This window comes from Borostomias antarcticus (genome assembly GCF_949987555.1).
Source record: "Borostomias antarcticus genome assembly, chromosome: 7".
Classification (NCBI taxonomy): domain Eukaryota; kingdom Metazoa; phylum Chordata; class Actinopteri; order Stomiiformes; family Stomiidae; genus Borostomias; species Borostomias antarcticus.
This window is the reverse complement of record NC_140240.1, coordinates 16,892,583-16,911,562: the sequence shown is the minus strand read 5'-3', so window position 1 is coordinate 16,911,562 and position 18,980 is coordinate 16,892,583. Positions and strand designations below refer to the sequence as shown.

Sequence of the window (18,980 nt, the reverse complement as noted above, 5' to 3'; positions counted from 1 at the left end):
GCCGTGGTGCTCCGCCAAAGTTGGACATTTCGCCATAAAACAAAAAGTCCTCATAACTCCTATATACATAATGCAATTTGTCCGATATATCTCACGCTTCATGAAGGTTCTGTCCTGAACATATCTATGTGTCCGCATTGCGTCATACTTATAGCGCCACCTATTGGTGAAACAGGAAGAACTCATAACTCCTACATACATTATCCGATTTGCACCAAATTGCTGACGATTCATGACGGTCGCATTCTGAACACATCTATGCATCGGTATTGAGTCACACTTACAGCGCCACCTACTGGTGAAACAGGAAATCCTCATAACTCCTACATACGTCACTCCACATTGCTCAGGGTTGATGAAGGTTGCATCCTGAACACATATGTAGGTCAGTATCGAGTCATACTTATAGCGCCACCTACTGCTTACAGGAAGTCCTCATAACTCCTACATACATTATCTGATTTACACCAAATTGCTCACGCTTGATGAAAGTCGCGTCCTTAACACATCTGTAGGTCAGTATTGAGTCATACTTATAGCGCCGCCTACAGGTCAAGCAGGAAGTCATTATAACTCCTACATACATTGTCCGACTACATTTCTCACGCTTCATCAAGGTACCGTCCTGAACACATCTATGCGTCGGTATTGAGTCACGCTTAGAGCGCCACCTACTGGTAACAGGACGTTTCTCTCAGTACTTGACACCGAAATAGCACAGCCTTTAACGGCACCGCACCCCGACACGCGTGGGGTGCGAGGGCCCGCTCAATGCTGCTCGCAGCCCTAGTATTAATCCTTCGAATTTCAATAGGGCCTCGCACCGCCAGTGCTCGGGCCCTAATAACGAGCACCACTGGAGGCAAACTCTGACCATCTCCTGTGGAAGATAACAAGACAGCCAATTGGACAATTAAATGCACACATCCTCCCTTGCAAATTAATCTTGGGCATATATGAGTCTAATATTATTATAAAAATAACAAAAATAGACCCAACTAATCTATTCTGTGAAAAACAAGGACTTTAACTACAGTAAGTGCACCCTTAATGCACCTAGCCTCTACACTAACCAATGAGCATCCTAACATTTCAAACCAGTATTAAACAAGCTAGGATGCACATACATGTCTAAACAAACAAGTATTAAATAAAACTAGGACGCACCTACAGTACATGTCTAAACAAACAAGTATTAAACAAGCTAGGACGCACCTACATGTCTAAACAAACAAGTATTAAACAAGTTAGGACGCACCTACATGTCTAAACAAACAAGTATGAAACAAGCTAGGACGCACCTACATGTCTAAAGTGGATGTGGTTAGTAGAAGGGCCCCTGGGTAGAACTACATCTGTACTGAGACACAAAGTATAGTTGTTTGTGTACCAAGCAATATGTATTGTCAATGGAAAAATTAACTAACTGTGGTTAGCACTCCTAGTGGTGGGATCTGGTGCATCTCCTAGGACAAACAACCCTAACACTCCCACCGCATATTGTTGTTTATTTATATATTAATATTAGGATGACAAGAGAAGACTTGAATTCATAATGGCATTTCAGAAACACTGGTCTGCTTCTGGCGCTGCATGCAGTTTAAACGCAGCCAGCCAGCCAAACAGCTAGCCAGCCAACCATCCAACCAGTCATTAAGCCAGCCAGCCAATCAGTCAGCCAGCCAACCAGCCAGTCAGTCAGCCAGCCAACCAGCCAGTCAGTCAGCCAGGCACCCAGCCAACCAGCCAGCCAACCAACCAACCAACCAACCAGCCAGGTGCCCACGGTGGCATCTGAAAAGAAGAGGGTAGCATCGGAGGGCGTTGCGTTGGCATCATCGCATTGGTTGTCCATACCCTGAGTGCAATACAGTTGACCAATCAGGATCAACGTCTGTGCCCACCGGTCTTCGCTGTGTGGAATTAAAACATACTCCGGTCATCTGTAAAAAGTCTCACTCATTCTAGAGCACTAATGTTCTTCATCGCCTGCTCTCTGGTGTGTCCTTCTGATTTCACATTAAACAGCAGTTTATAATCATTACACAGCAGTTTGTAGTCATTATAAAGCAGTTTTTAACCATTAAACAGCCGTTTATAATCATCCAGTTTGTCTGAAAGACAGGACTCCCATAAACACGATTATAGTGTCCCTCTTCTGCACGTTCATAACGATGATGTTTTGGTAGGAATCTTCCTCCATTAATGTCCATTAGCCAGCAGAATACAGTGAATAACATCCACATGTTTTAAATGGGCAACAGTTTCAAATGTCCACAGGTACAGTTTTAAAGGTCAACAAGAACAGTTTTAAATGTCCATAGAAAGAGAACAGGGCACATTGGCTGCTTTTTAAAAAGCTGGAAACCCTGTTGTCCTCCAACAGTATAGTTATCCACACGAAATACCATCAATATAACAGTCAACACACATATTCACGATTGTATACCTCTTCAGTGGAGAAGAGATTGGTAAGATTGACAGTAATCTATCTTCCACTAATCTCAAATTAGTATTCCTACACAATATCCATTTAATTCTGTGTTATCCAAAAAGAAAACAAAAATTAAACAAATATTTTCAACCAAACCTGTGATTCACCTGTGTGTTCTTACACCTTTTTGTTACTACAATAGAATGCGTTTGTGGTGTGTGTGTGTGTGTGTGTGTGTGTGTGTGTGTGTGTGTGTGTGTGTGTGTGTGTGTGTGTGTGTGCGTGTGTGTGTGTGTGTGTGTGAGTGTGTGAGCAAGCAAATATAGACTTAACAAATAAACTACACATCATACACACCACCACTTTGCATCACTCCTTAACAGGACCAAAATTCACTCCATGATAAAACATTCCCAAACTTCACAGCACACGTCATCATTGAGAGGGGCTGAACAAGGAAGTTAAAACAGACAATTTAGCGTTTAGTCATTCGAATAGACAACTAAGCGATTAGTCTTTCGAATAGACAACTCAGCGATTAGTCGTTCCAATTGTAACCGTAATAAATGTGTGCAGCTCCTCCTCCTCCAGAGCGACAGGGGGCACTCATACAGAGGACTCGCGGGCAGTTTTAGAGTGCAGGGCCCGGGCTCGGCTGAGGAAGGGATATGTGGTGCAGACGCAGCCGGAGGCCACGGTCAGGCCCAGGCTGACCCAGGCGCAGTAGATGGACCATCCGAAGCCATGATCCACGTCGCCCGGGAGCCCATAGATGAAGGGGGGGTTCCTGGAGAGGTCATAGGACACGCTGGCCGCGTAGGTGCACAGGGAGATGGTGCAGAAAATGCCTGGGGAGAAGAGGTACGTATGTATATGAGTTGTTGTTGTTGTTTATTTGTAAAGTTGTTGTTGTTGTTGTTTGTGAAGCTTAATGTGTGCTGTGTGAAATGTACTTCCGAGAACCACTGAACTGATAACAACTACACACACTCTCTCTCTCTCTCACACACACACACACACACACACACACACACACACACACACACACACAGTTAGACACACACACACAGTTAGACACACACACACCTGCCATGAGGAAGAGCAGTCCAGAGACGTGCTGGGTGAGGCTCTCCTCCCAGAAGAAGCCCACCGTGGCCACGATGCTCCCACACAGCAGCACGGCCGCCGCCATGCCCAGGAACCCCGCTGTGATCCTCCGCAGATCTGACACATGCAGCCACACACACACACACGTTAGCACGCACACACACACACGTTAGCATACACACACACACTTGTTAGCATGCACACACATACATTAGCACACACACACACGTTAGCACACACACACAGACACGCACACGTTACTACACACACAGACACACACACATACAGACCGTTTCCATGACAACCACCCCCCAGTAACCCACCCCTGCTGTTCTCCTCAATCACCAACCCTCCCAGAAATCTGAATACTGTAGTTCAAGTGTTGTGTTTGGACTAAGTCATGTCACATTGGGTAGAATACTGTAAGTAATATGTTGTGTTTTGTTGGATATTATGTATGTATGTACGTACTTGGCTCAATTTAGGCATAATTTGGTCATTGTAGATTGCAATAGGAAAAGTCATGGCTATCCAATTATGTGTTGTGAAATTTGCTTATTGGTGTTTGTTTGTTTTTCAGGGTTAACTGACATAAGTTTTGTGACGGTGCACCGGTTAAAGTAAAGCTAGGGTCCAATGCAAATGCTCGTACACCAGTCTTCACCTTTGAACCTTAACTGTGCACTTGTCTGTGTGTGTGTGTGTGTGTGTGTGTGTGTGTGTGTGTGTGTGTGTGTGTGTGTGTGTGTGTGTGTGTGTGTGTGTGTGCGTGCGTGCGTGCGTGTGTGTGCTAAGGCTAACAATGCTATCTCATTCTCTGACACGTCCACTGTGTCCACTGATGTTTACCTTAACTTAAACAATATATGATATAAGGCTGCACTATGCTAACCTAAGTTCAAACTTGAGCAGTTACCAAATGGGAAAGTATTACATCAACTCACAGCCAGGAACGCAACCCAGTTCTGACTTTGATTAATATTCTTCCTGGACTGCTTGTGTAGTAATAATGGACTCAGGGGAGTTAATATGTTTCTCTTTTTGTAAGATGGCATTTACTTTTTCGCCGTGAACATTTCCTGTGCTTGTGTTGTAATGCACCCTCCAAGGCTCAGGCTCTGGAAGGTTAGCTTTACATATTCATTGGACTGTGAGAGAGTAGAACCTTATTTCTGATCCTGTAAGACGAATGCTGAATGTGGCTTGCTTAAAGGGTATCTACACACATGAGGATGTTGTTTTAAAAGATTGAAGTGTAGTTGAGCTATTACATTGTAATCTAAAAACACATTAAGAATATGACAGATGGTTCAATTGGCAAAGTATATTTGTTGACATGCCAACCCTGCTTTTGGAAAGCTATAAATGTCTCCAACACTACCCACGACACAATTATTCTTTTGGTTTCTGAGAAGTACTAGTTCTCTAAAGCTATCTATGATCAAGTAACAAATGATAATGGCCGGGTTTCCCGATAAAGAACCTTCTTAAGGAACCCTTCTTAAGCCACCCTTTGCATGGGAGTTAAGAAGTACTTTGGAGTTAAGAAGCTTAAATGAGAATTTGTTCCTGAAATATATGTTTCTGATTGGCTTAGAGACCGTTTGTGAGTCGGTGAGTCAGTTTCAGATTGGCTTAGAGACCGAAGGCCAGTTTCTGAGACACAGAGTGATCCCCCATCTCAAGCTTTGTCATCGAGCAGCCAGAATCGTTGTTGCCACAACTCAACAAACGACAACTTGTGCCACAACTCGACAAACAACAGACCAACAATTGTCCAACAATTTCTTTCTATCGATCTATCTGTCTGTCTGTCTGTCTGTCTGTCTGTCTGTCTGTCTGAATCCTGACCGCATGACACAGATGTGACCATACCAGCCATTCAAGCAGTTCAAACACAGATGCTGTGGTTTGTGGAGAATACTGAGCTGGAGATACGTACGTAAGAGATGCCATTCGTCTTGCTGAATGGTCCTCGTCAGGTTGAGGGGGATGTTCCGCAGCCGAATGGGCTGAGAGAAATGGTACTTGACAGTTGAGCATCGATCTGCGATACCTGTCAAAACATCAGTTTAGGGCGATATGAGAAAGTTTGATCTGCGATACCTATTAAAATATCAGTTAGGGACGATATGAGACAGTTTGAAATGTGATACCTGTTAAAAGATCAGTTTGGGGCGATATGAGACTGTTTGAAATGACAAACAATGTCAGGCAGGCCCTGTATGTCTTTGGCTGTCGTTGGAGCTACCGTAGGGCTTCTCGGGGCATGTAGCAACTCATAATGTAATAGAGGCTCATAATGTAATAACAGCTCATAATGTAATAACTTATTACATTATAAACTAACTAAAAAATGTATAATGTCATAATCAGCTCATAATGTAATAAAACCATGCGCTCATAACGTAATAACTGATTTGTGCATAATGTAATAACTTATTACATTATGAGCCTTACTGGGGCCGCTCATAATGTAATAACAGCTCATAATGTAATAATGGCTCATATAGTTAGAAAAGTGTTAATTATCATCATGTTTACCTCTGCCATTCCTGTGGGGGAGAAAGGTAATGCTTTCACCTCTCTGTCTGTCTGTTTGTCTGTCTGTGTGTGTGTCTGTGTGTCAGCATGTAGAAGTCAGTAACACAATAACTTACACTCTATGATCACACAATAAGACCAATTTCTACAAAACATGGTGGAGGATTGACCACGGGGCTGACCAAGGCCATAGCATAAAGGCCATAACGGGTCCTACTAATCACCATAAAGAACCACAAAGTACCATAAACTACCCCAAAGTATACCCCAAAATACCACAAAGTACCCCAAAATACCCTACAGTACACCAAAATACCCCAAAGAGCCCCATAATACCCCAAAGTGCCCCAAAGTATACCCTCAAATACCACAAAGTACCACAAGGTACCTCAAAGTATAGTGGTACTTTGTGGTATTTGAGGGTATACTTAGGGGCACTTTGGGGTATATTTCCCAGCACTTTAGGGTATTTTATGATATTTTGTGGTATACTTTGAGGTACTTTGTGGTACTTTGTGGTATTTGAGGGTATACTTTGGGGCACTTTGGGGTATTAGAAATTAGAAATTGGTCTTATTGTGTGATCATAGAGTGTAGAAGTTATTATGTTATTGGCTTCCACATGCTGACAGACAGACAAACAGACAGACTAGACAGACAGACAGAAAGACAAGACAGAAAGAAAGACAGACAGACAGACAGACAGACAGACAGACAGACAGACAGACAGAGAGGTGAAAGCATTACCTTTCTCCCCCACAGGAATGGCAGAGGTAAACATGATGATAATTAACACTTTTCTAACTATATGAGCCATTATTACATTATGAGCTGTTATTACATTATGAGCGGCCCCAGTAAGGCTCATAATGTAATAAGTTATTACATTATTACATTATGTGCAAATCAGTTATTATGCTATGAGCGCATGGTTTTATTACATTATGAGCTGATTATTACAATATTAACTTTTTAGTTAGTTTATAATGTAATAAGTTATTACATTATAAGCCTTTATTACATTATGAGTTGCTACAGGGCATCGTCAGAAGCAGGTAATAAAAGCATGTTCCCATCCATGATGTGGTAGATTTGTCACATGTACTTAATTAGGTCAGCTGTCAATTGAAAAGCTGAATGTCATATCTGTATCATCTACGGTATGTTACAGCAGTGAGTGTGATATATCCACCAGCATCAAGTTGAGAGACATTCCAACATTTAGCTCTTTCTGAACTCACTTATTGTTCCATTTGTGGCATTTAAGAGACCATGTGCTTCTAGAGAGGCTAAATTGACATGAAGAGGGTAAAAATGTGGCATTTACTCGGCTTTCAAGCACCAAAGGCTTTTTCTGCATCAAAACACTGCTGGTTTCCTATCATGTCTTTCACCCGATCTATGAAGCAATGATCGATCAAGAGATTGAGATTACAATAATCTCCTCCAATGAAATGTAGGCCTACTATTCTATATCAATATTTTGTGATCTGAACTGCAGCCTTGCATTATACACAAAACACTTGACATAGCCTGCCTGCTTGCCATACTGTACTTTATGTTGTAATAATTTTTGTAAGCATCCCTTCATAATGTTGATGGATTTAAGTAAAGAACATGTTGATGGGTTTCATCTCATTAGCAGTATAGTCAGTATGTGCATGTGTGTCAATGTCATCAGATGTTTTTGGTCCATTGATTACATTTAGTGTTGTAGCTGCTTCATCGGCTGTTCTCTGCTGAATCAGCACTTAAGCTCTAATCTATCACCGCTACGTGAAAGACACATCCAAAGCCTCTATGCTATACTTTGCAGTTTCCTGGGCCTCTATGAGACAGACAGATGGATGACCTTGCTTGCCTATAGCGTGATTGTCATTTTAAGTCCTATGAGATTGTTTGTAAAGCCCTCTCTTTCCTCGTTCACATACATGAAAACACAGACAGCAGGAGTTCCGTGCTGCTGTTTCTAGAGAGTTCCAGCGATGACGTGTTCACACCTGCTCCCAGAGAAGGCCCACATGGGACATAGCCTTACTGGCTGCATCTGTGTACTGTATGTTATTATGTAGTCTATCAATTCAAAATTAGAACTATTTTGCGTCAAGACGGTGTCTATCCGTTGTGGGACCTTGTGAAATGACTAATGTCAAGTAGTTCTTGTCCTAAAGATAGCCTACACTCTAAAGTAAGCGTGCGGCGTGCGTAGGGTTGCCGCGTCGTATTTACTGTCGCTCTTCTGCATGTCTTCGCGTGAATGTCAGCGGTGTCTCTAATCATGAAGCCGAGAGTGCTTCTGTGTATGCATGCTGCCTCGACAACTAGGCTACGTTGTCTGTGTCCAAAGATCAGTCTGTCAGGTGTTGAGAAATTGAGGTAGAGCCTTGATATCAAATTAAATCAACGTTGGCAGAAACCAAAGGGCGTTGAAGGTCGAGGTAGACACATTTTAGTTGTTTAAAATTCAAGATGGCAGGTGTTACCTTGCCGTCAGCCCCAAGCCCCCAGGATTCGAAATCTAAAGTGAAGGCCTATTGAACCGCGCCATCTTGGCTAGATTTGTAGTCATTTGGCTATTTCCGGTGACTTTTGACTTGCGCAGTTGAGCTTTTCTGTCCGACGCGCGTCCACAAAAAAGTTCACCTTTATGTGAAATGTAGACGCACGTTCCCGGCTCTCTCGGCTCTCCCCGCTTTGATTTAGCAATGAAAACCGGCTTGCATATTAACCTGTTTTTGTAAAATATATCCATTGGAGAAATTATTTTTTCATCCAGGCATCTTAGTTTTAACAGGTTAAATATAACGGAACATGTTTTGTTTGCTAGTAGATGGTATTCATTCCGTTCGCGATAACGTTATTGCAGCCAGGCTAAATTCCTCCAGGGAGCCAGTGACCGGCGAGTTGAAGAGCTTCACTCCCCGCCAGCAGGAGCTTTGGCCGCGGCTACCGCATCTCGGATAACCCGCTGAGTTCCTGGCTGCTATTTCACATTCGCCCTTGATCAATCGAATCTTATCTCCGTATAAATACACATTAAGCCTATATCGCCTCATTCACCACAAAATATGTTTCAATCTGAGGTTATTTTCATAGATAGATTTTGCCTAATTTTTGATAATTTACTGCCATGCAGGCCGTCTGCGCTGTCCCCAGCACCACCTTAACAGAGGAAGTTTGAAATGTCTAAATATTCCCAAGCATGTATTTCCATTCGTAAATCACATTAGCTGACCTGCCCGGACAACTGCATCTCATCCGATAAACATAGCCTATGAACAATACATCCATGATGGCAAGCCAGAAACGCAGACACAAGTTCAAGTACCACAAATAAAGGTAGCCTATTAATTCTAACATCAACGGGGTCCCGGCTAAAGTCTTTTAATACCATCCATCGTCATCCGCTTATCCGGGGTCGGGTCGCGGAGGCAGCAGTTCCAGCAGGGAGCCCCAGACATCCCTTTCCCTAGCAGCATCAACCAGCTCTGCCTGGGGAATCTTTAGCCGTTCATAGGCCAGTGCGGATGTTTAATCAAATGTGTTAATGAAAATGACCACAAAAAAGGAGAGTAGTCAAAGCACACCGCTCAAAAAGGGCTTAATACATACAACAAACTGATCAGGCTAATCATTTTTTAATGAAAATGACCACAAGACAACCTCTTGTGCATAGTTGAAATGGTAGTGGGATACGGTGATAAACTGGAGTGATCATTTGACAGCAATTATTAGCCTTTTCCAGGAATGGACAGAAATGGGATATTTTTAGAATAACAGTGTGTATTTATACGGAGATAAGATTCGATTGATCAAGGGCGAATGTGAAATAGCAGCCAGGAACTCAGCGGGTTATCCGAGATGCGGTAGCCGCGGCCAAAGCTCCTGCTGGCGGGGAGTGAAGCTCTTCAACTCGCCGGTCACTGGCTCCCTGGAGGAATTTAGCCTGGCTGCAAGAACGTTATCGCGAACGGAATGAATACCATCTACTAGCAAACAAAACATGTTCAGTTATATTTAACCTGTTAAAACTAAGATGCCTGGATGAAAAAATAATTTCTCCAATGGATATATTTGACAAAAACAGGTTAATATGCAAGCCGGTTTTCATTGCTAAATCAAAGCGGGGAGAGCCGAGAGAGCCGGGAACGTGCGTCTACATTTCACATAAAGGTGAACTTTTTCGTGGACGCGCGTCGGACAGAAAAGCTCAACTGCGCAAGTCAAAAGTCACCGGAAATAGCCAAATGACTACAAATTTGCCAAGATGGCGCGGTTCAATAGGGCTTCATTGTTGTTAGCGGTCAGTGAATGGAGTGGCTGTATCCAGTTCTATTAATACATCCATGGTCAGCCCTGACTTAATCCTGTCGACATAAATCTTGATGGACTGGTGTGTCCACTACTGGATCCTGAACTCCTTCAATCCCCATCGACTTTCGTGTTTCAACCTTGAAAAAGACCTCACATGAGGCGCATCTTCATACACATGAGATACTGTAGCTGCATTTACACATCCAACAAGCAAGCCGTGAGGGCTTGACTGGACAGCGTGCGCGTGGCCTATTCAACAGGAATATTTAGGCTACGTGCGCCTATTATTGAAATATCGTAGGCTACTGTCAAACACAGGTCTTTCGATCCTGTGTTACATCCACGTTCACATCAAAAACAGCAACTGAGGAATTTGTTTTTGAACACGTTGCATAATTAGGCTACCAGATTATTTTGACGCAATGCACGGATAACAGCATCGCGTAGGCCTATTAACAGGGTTAGCCGATGATATGCAGAGCAATTCTTGCCCAGTCACAGGGGAGGGGGGGGGTTGACTATAAAACTGTCTTACCCTTTGATATGAGTTTATCAATATCCCGGTCCATGCCTTCAAAGTAACATTTTCTCCAGAGCCCAGAGTATGTGGAGAACAGGGGACGCCCGCACTCCGTCTCCAGGATCCCCATCCCCAGAATTGCCCTCCAGTTCTCAAGCAGCTCCTCCTCTCGGCTCCCGACATGAATGGGTTTCATGAGCGCTAGGTTCCGCTTGGAGTTGCCGTTCTCCACCAGTGGCAGGTGGTATATCGGCATGTCCCGGTTTTTCTGGTCGTTTGAATCCGACCCATACCGATCGCAGTTTTCCTTGTGCTTCCTGGTATCCGTTTCGTACCAGTGGTCAGTGAAGATAGCGGTGACCAGCAACAGTAACGACACAACACTCATAGACAAGCTCATCGCCGTTACAAAGGACTGTTTCTCCATGTTTCGGCCCTAGACCTCGGTTCTATGCATTAGTCTAGTCGTCTCGACGCCCTTTCCAGGACCCGCTTTTCCAGTTACTAAGCATTTTCATCTATCCTTAATCCCGCAAAAAATAGCCCGCCGTCGAGAGGACATTGCCATGCCTGGTCCAGAGCGCACTTCGGAGGTGTTGAGATCGAAGCGACAGAAACACGAAGGCGCGATGGGTGTGGACTCCCAACCCGCCGCTCTGCTCGGTCGGTGTTTACCTGAAGATGCTCCGCTTTCTCTCGCGCATCCCCACCTCTCTCATCCGCATCTTCACTCCAGTGTAGCTCTATACACCCTCAGTCTGCATCCTTTTCGCTCAGGCTGTCCCGTAAGATAAAAACCCAGAGAGAGGACCATCTCATGGCAGCATCACAGCGTGTCTGAGGAGGGTATGGAGCGGATGCCCTACAGTGTAGGCTACCATAATAGATGGGTGTGCCTACAGCAGACAGATGTTTTCCTGTGTGACACTCTCAACCTGGCTTTGATTGCAGGTGGACCAACCTGACGATTTAGAAAAACACTTAAGCCTTGAGAATATGTAACCCCTCTCCTTTTCATTTTGGTACGGCTGGGCGTCGTCTGTCATTATTCCCAATATACACTTTATGAATAATTTAACAGTTATCGTTCCACCATTTGCATGAGAAGTATCCTCTCTCTCTCCTTCCTCTCACTCTGCTCCCTACCCCCACCAACACACACACACACAGTCACGCACACACATGCACCCACGCACACAAACACATACACACACACACACACACACACACACACAGACACACACAGGATCAAATCATATCCTGGAGTAATTTTTAAGTGAATTTTTTTTAAATGATTTTTTAAATCCTTCTCCTTCCAGACCAAATAATTAACAGGTCTAAAAGTGAGTCTGGGCTGGGCTTGTCGTGACATAATTGCTACCAAGCAGTGTTGAACTGGATTTGTGGGTGTTTATAGGGTTTGTCTGTCACCTGTGCCTTTGCCAGCTTTAATACTGTCCCATTAAATCCACAAATGGAAATGAGAACTTAAGCGGTGATTACAATGACTGCAATATGACCCACAGCCTGGTGGGAACGTATTAACAACGCAGAGCAATCCAATTGGCATATTTTTGGTTTTCAGAATTGGTGCCATTTATTAATAAGATTATGTAATTTGACCAACTGGAGTGTCACACCCTGACCTGCTGCCTATTGACTTCACTAGCCAGACCTCCTGCAGCCTGCCTCCTGCTCGGAGGCCTGGTCTATGTTAAATGCAATTATTGTTAGTCGCTTTGGATAAAAGTGTCTGCTAAATGACTGTAATGTAATGTCTGTCTGTCCTCCACCCTGTCTGTCTGTCTGTCCTTCACCCTGTCTGTCTGCCCTCCACCCTGTCTGTCTGTCCTCCACCCTGCCTGTCTGTCTGTCTGCCCTCCACCCTGTCTGTCTGTCCTCCACCCTGCCTGTCTGTCTGTCTGTCCTTCACCCTGTCTGTCTGTCCTCCGTCCTGCCTGTCTGTCTGTCTGTCCTTCACCCTGTCTTTCTGTCCTCCACCCTGTCTGTCTGTCTGTCCTCCATCCTGTTAGTGCTCCATCCTGCCAGTCTATTCTGCACCCTGTCTGTCTGTCTGTCTGCCCTCCACCCTGTCTGTCTGTCCTCCACCCTGTCTGTCTGTCCTTCACCCTGTCTGTCTGTCCTCCACCCTGTCTGTCTGTCCTTCACCCTGTCTGTCTGCCCTCCACCCTGTCTGTGTGTCTGTCCTCCACCCTGTCTGTCTGTCTGTCCTCCACCCTGTCTGTCTGTCCTCCACCCTGCCTGTCTGTCTGTCCATCACCCTGCCTGTCTGTCCTCCGTCCTGTCTGTCTTCCACCCTGTCTGTCTTTCCACCACCCTGCCTATCTGTCCTCCACCCTGTCTGTCTGTCTGTCCTCCATCCTGTTTGTGCTCCATCCTGCCAGTCTATTCTGCACCCTGTCTGTCTGTCTTCCACCCTGTCTGTCTGTCCTTCACCCTGCCTGTCTGTTTTTCACCCTGTCTGTCCCCCACACTGCCAGTCTGTCCTCCACGCTGCCTGTCTCTGTCCTCCACCCTGCCTGTCTCTGTCCTCCACCCTGCCTGTCTGTCTGTCCTCCACCCTGCCTGTCTGTCCTCCACCCTGTCTGTCTGTCTGTCCTTCACCCTGTCTGTCTGCCCTCCACCCTGTCTGTCTGTCTGTCCTTCACCCTGTCTGTCTGTCCTCCACCCTGTCTGTCTGTCTGCCCTCCACCCTGCCTGTCTGTCTGTCTGCCCTCCACCCTGTCTGTCTGTCCTCCACCCTGCCTGTCTGTCTGTCTGTCTGTCCTTCACCCTGTCTGCCCTCCACCCTGTCTGTCTGTCTGTCCTCCACCCTGTCTGTCTGTCCTTCACCCTGTCTGTCTGTCCTCCACCCTGTCTGTCTGTCCTTCACCCTGTCTGTCTGCCCTCCACCCTGTCTGTGTGTCTGTCCTCCACCCTGTCTGTCTGTCTGTCCTCCACCCTGTCTGTCTGTCCTCCACCCTGCCTGTCTGTCTGTCCATCACCCTGCCTGTCTGTCCTCCGTCCTGTCTGTCTTCCACCCTGTCTGTCTTTCCACCACCCTGCCTATCTGTCCTCCACCCTGTCTGTCTGTCTGTCCTCCATCCTGTTTGTGCTCCATCCTGCCAGTCTATTCTGCACCCTGTCTGTCTGTCTTCCACCCTGTCTGTCTGTCCTTCACCCTGCCTGTCTGTTTTTCACCCTGTCTGTCCCCCACACTGCCAGTCTGTCCTCCACGCTGCCTGTCTCTGTCCTCCACCCTGCCTGTCTCTGTCCTCCACCCTGCCTGTCTGTCTGTCCTCCACCCTGCCTGTCTGTCCTTCACCCTGTCTATCCCCCAACCTGCCTACCTGTCCTCCACCCTGCCTGTCTGTCCTTCACCCTGCTGCCTGCCTGTCCTCCACCCTGTCTGTTTGTCTTTCTGTCCTCCATCCTGCCTGTCTATCCTCCACCCTGTCTGTCTGTCCTCCACCCTGTCTGTCTGTTTGTCCTCCACCCTGCCTGTCTGTCCTCCACCCTGCCTGTCCTCCACCCTGTCTGTCTGTCTTCCACCCTGTCTGTCTGTCCTCCACCCTGCCTGTCTGTCCTCCACCCTGTCTGTCTGTCCTCCACCCTGTCTGTCTGTTTGTCCTCCACCCTGCCTGTCTGTCTGTCCTCCACCCTGCCTGTCTGTCCTCCACCCTGTCTGTCTGTTTGTCCTCCACCCTGCCTGTCTGTCTGTCCTCCACCCTGCCTGTCTGTCCTCCACCCTGTCTGTCTGTCCTCCACCCTGCCTGTCTTTCCTCCACCCTGCCCGTTTGTCCTCCACCCTGCTTGTCTGTCCTCCATCCAGAGCTGCCCCCAGGCATTCCGCCCCAGCTCTGTGTTCTTGAGGTCCTTTTTCATTTGTATCCTGATCTCTGGACATTTCTCTGCAAGCCTCTCTCATCTGCGTTTGGGGCCTCTACCCCTGCTGCTATATCCAGCCCTACTTGACATGAAGGGGATGATTTCATTCATTCATAGTGTGTGGATGATAGTTGATCAGAAGGCCTGTATTCAGTAGGATGATGGTTTATCAGTAGGCCTGTATTCAGAGGGCTTTGTTTTTCATCTTCTCTGTGGACAATGAACATACAAAAAATGAAATGGTTAGATGTACTTTATCCGTCCCAAAATATTGGAATACATTTGTCAAATAGCTTTAGTGTTTTGGGGAGAGTTAGGGAACTCTTATAACAACTCCTGTGACAGCAAGTCAGAGGTAATTATGTTTGGACATCATGACTCAGTTGGTGTTCTGGGCCCCCTAGCCTCCAAAATGCTTCTGCTGTAAAAAGCCTTGGTTTTACTTTTGACAGTGCTTTCAAATCTGAGAAACAAATTAGCTCTGTAGTCAAAGCCGCCTTTTTTCAGTTAAGGCTTGTAGCACCCGATAATGTAATAATTAAGTGATAATGTAATAACGCCTGATAATGTAATAAAAGTTTGACTTAACTCAATCGAAAATGTAATAAAACCTGATAATGTAATAACTTAACCAATAATTTAATAAAATTTCCTGACTGATAATGTAATACCATTTTTCTGATAATGTAATACCTTATTACAATATTGGTCAAGTTATTACATTATCAGGTGGGTCTTTTTTTTTCAAAACTGGTAACGTAATACTTGACTGATAATGTAATAATCTCAAAAAGCGAATGAATAATACTGTTAGGGTCCTTTGTGGTATACGTTGGCGTACTTTGTGGTACTTGTGTATACTTTAGTGTGTCTTATGATACTTTGCAGTATACTTCGGGGTGCTTTGAGGTACTTTGTGGTATACTTTGGCCTACTCTGGTATACTTTGCAGTACTTTGTGGTATACTTTGGGGTACACAGCAATACTCTGTTTTTAAAGTATACTTTAGGGTACTTTGAGGTACTTTGATATTTTGCGGTAGTTTGCAGTAAACGTTGGGGTACTTTGCAGTACTTTGTGGAATACTTTGAGGTACTTTGTGGTGTGCTTTGGAGTACTTTGCGGTCCTTAGTGGTATACTTTGGGGTACTTTTTGGTACTCTGCAGTTCTTTGCAGTATACTTTGGGTACATTCCGTTATACTTTGGGGTACTTTGTAGTACTTTGTGGTATACATTGAGGTACTTACCCATACTTTGCAGTAATGTGTGGTAATTTGTGGTACTTTGTGGTATACAGAGATACTTTGCAGTATGCTTTGGAGTACTTTGCAGTACTTTGTGGTATACTTTGGGGTCCTTTGCAGTACTACATGGTATACTTTGGGATACTTTGTGGTATTTTGCAATACTTTGCGCTATTCTTGGAGTACTTTGTGGTATACTTTGGAGTATATTGAGGTACTTTGTGGTATACTTTAGAGTGAGGTACTAAGTGATTAGTAAGGCCCTTCAAAAAGGGGTTCAGTATTTTATCTTAGCCTGTATAGTAGGAGACAGGAACTGATTTAATTCTATGAAGTGTATGAGGCAAATTATGTGAGGCTGCTGTTCATCAACTATAGTTAAGAGCTGCTATCCATCGACTATATTTCAGATTGCAATACCATAACTCTGCCATATCCATCCATCATCCATCCATCCATCTTCATCCGCTTATCTGGGGTCAGGGTCGCGGAGGCAGCAGTTCCAGCAGGGGGCCCCAGACATCCCTTTCCCTAGCAGCATCAACCAGCTCTGCCTGGGGAATCTTTAGCCGCTCACAGGCCAGTGCGGAGATGTAGTCCCGCCACCTAGTCCTGGGTCTACCCCGTGCAGACCTGCAAACTTGTCACCTTTTGGCTACAACCACCTTTTTTATGTTAACCATGGTAGCGTCAGTGAATCTAGAGGGTTTTAGTTTTGTATGTCGTCACCTTTTTCACTACTCCAGAGTTTGCAGGTCTGCCCGTGGCCTCCTCCCAGCCGGACACGCCTGGAACACCTCCCAGGAGGCATCCAAACTAGGTGCCCGAACCACCTCAACTGGCTCCTTTCAACGCAAAGGAACAGTCGCTCTACTCTGAGTCTCTCCTGGATGACTGAACTTCTCACCCAATCTCTCAGGGAGACCCCAGCCACCCTCTGGAGAAAACTAATTTCGGTCACTTGTATCCGTGATCTCATTCTTTCGGTCATGACCCATCCTTCATGACCATAGGTGAGGGTGGGGACGAAGATAGACCAGTAGATCGAGAGCTTTGCCTTTTGGTTCAGCTCTCTTTTCGTCACAACAGTGCGGTAAAGCGACTGCAGAACCGCACCAGCTGCCCCGATTCTCCAGCCAAACTCCCTCTCCATGGTTCCCTCACTCGTGAACAAGACCCCCAGATACTTGAACTCCTTCACTTGGGGTAAGGACTCATTTCCTACTCGAAACGGACAGACCACCGGTTTCCTGCTGAGAACCATGGCCTCAGATTTAGAAGTGCTGATTCTCATCCCAGCCGCTTCACACTCAGTTGCGAACCTATCCAGAGAGTGCTGGAGGTCGCAGGCCAATGATGCCATCAGGACCACATCATCTGCAAACAGCAGCGACGCGATCCCCAGCTCACCAAACTGCAAACCCACCTCCCCACGGCTACGCCTCAATATCCTGTCCATGAAAATCTTGACTTACTGCCAAGAACACGGACACAGCTCTTGCTCTGGGTGTACAGGGATTGGATGGCTGGTGGTTCCGCGACCAGGATGAAATCCACATTGTTCCTCTTCAATCTGAGGTTTGATTATCGGCCGGACCCTCCTTTCCAGCACCTTGGAGTACACTTTCCCTGGGAGGCTGAGTAATGTGATGCCTCTGTAATTGGCACACACCCTCTGGTCCCCTTTTTTGAATATTGGGACCACCACCCCAGTCTGCCACTCCTTTGGCACTGACCCAGACTTCCACGCAATGTTAAAGAGGCGTGTCAACCAAGACAGCCCCTCAACACCCAGTGCCTTCAGCATTTCTGGACGGATCTCATCAGTCCCTGGGGCTTTGCCACTGTGGAGTTGTTTGACTACGTCAGTGACCTCCTCCAGGGAAATTGACGATGACACCCATCATCTTGCGGCTCTGCCTCAATCGTAGAGAGTGGATTAGTCGGGTTCAGGAGTTCCTCAAATTGCTCCTTCCAACGCTCAACAACCTCCTCAGTTGAGGTTAGCAGTGTCCCATCCTTGCTGTATACAGCTTGGATGGTCCCCCACTCTACCTTACTGAGGTGTCTGATGGTCTTCCAGAAACACCTTGGTGCCAACAGAAAGTCCTTCTCCATGGTTCCTCCGAACTGCTCCCACACCCGCTGCTTTGCCTTGGTCACGGCTGAAGCTGCAGCCCTCCGGGCCAGTCGATACCCTGCAACTGCTTTTGGGGTCCTCCGGGCTAACATATCCCAGAAGGCCTCCTCCTTCAGTCGGACGGCTTCCCTGACCCCCCGTGTCCACCACGGTGTCTGGGGGTTACCGCCCCTTGAAGTACCTATGGCCCTCAGGCCACAGCTCCCAGCCGCAGCTTCAGCAATGAAGGCTTTGAAAACTGACCACTCATGTTCGATGTCCCCAACCTCCACAGGGATGCCTGAGAAGCTCCGCTGGAGGTGGCAATTGAAATCTCTCCGGACATGCTTTTCCTCCAGACATTCCCAGTTAACCCTCACTACACACTTGGGTTTTCCAGGTCTGTCCAGAGGCTTCCTCTGCCATCGAAACCAGCTCACCACCAGATGGTGATCAGTGGACAGCTCTGCCCCTCTCTTCACCTGAGTGTCCAAAACACATGGCCTCAGATCAGATGATACAATAACGAAAACGATCATCGACCTTCGGCCTAAGGTTTTCTGATGCCAGGTGTTCTTGTGGGCATCCTTGTGTTCAAACATGGTGTTTGTTATGGAGAAACCGTGACTAGCACAGAAGTCCAACAACAAAACACCACTCGGGTTCAGATCGTGGTGGCCATGCCTCCCAATCACACCCCTTCAAGTTTCTTCATCATTGCCCATATGTGCATTGAAATCCCCCAATAGGACAGTGGAGTCCCCTGCAGGAGTCCCAAATAGGACTCCACTTAGGGTCTGCAGGAAG

The 18,980-nt window shown here is 46.1% G+C and overlaps 1 protein-coding gene across 1 annotated transcript; it reads right to left on the bottom strand.

Moving 5' to 3' along the window:
• Positions 1-2,913: 2,913 nt before the first annotated feature.
• tmem178a (transmembrane protein 178a) lies at positions 2,914-11,346 on the bottom strand (the record flags this gene model as incomplete). Its single annotated transcript, XM_084441230.1, has 4 exons — positions 2,914-3,282; positions 3,521-3,658; positions 5,484-5,597; positions 10,935-11,346. 4 exons carry the CDS (start codon positions 11,344-11,346, stop codon positions 3,041-3,043), a joined length of 906 nt encoding a protein of 301 aa, XP_084297356.1. The 3' UTR covers positions 2,914-3,040.
• Between the last annotated feature and the right edge of the window lie 7,634 nt (positions 11,347-18,980).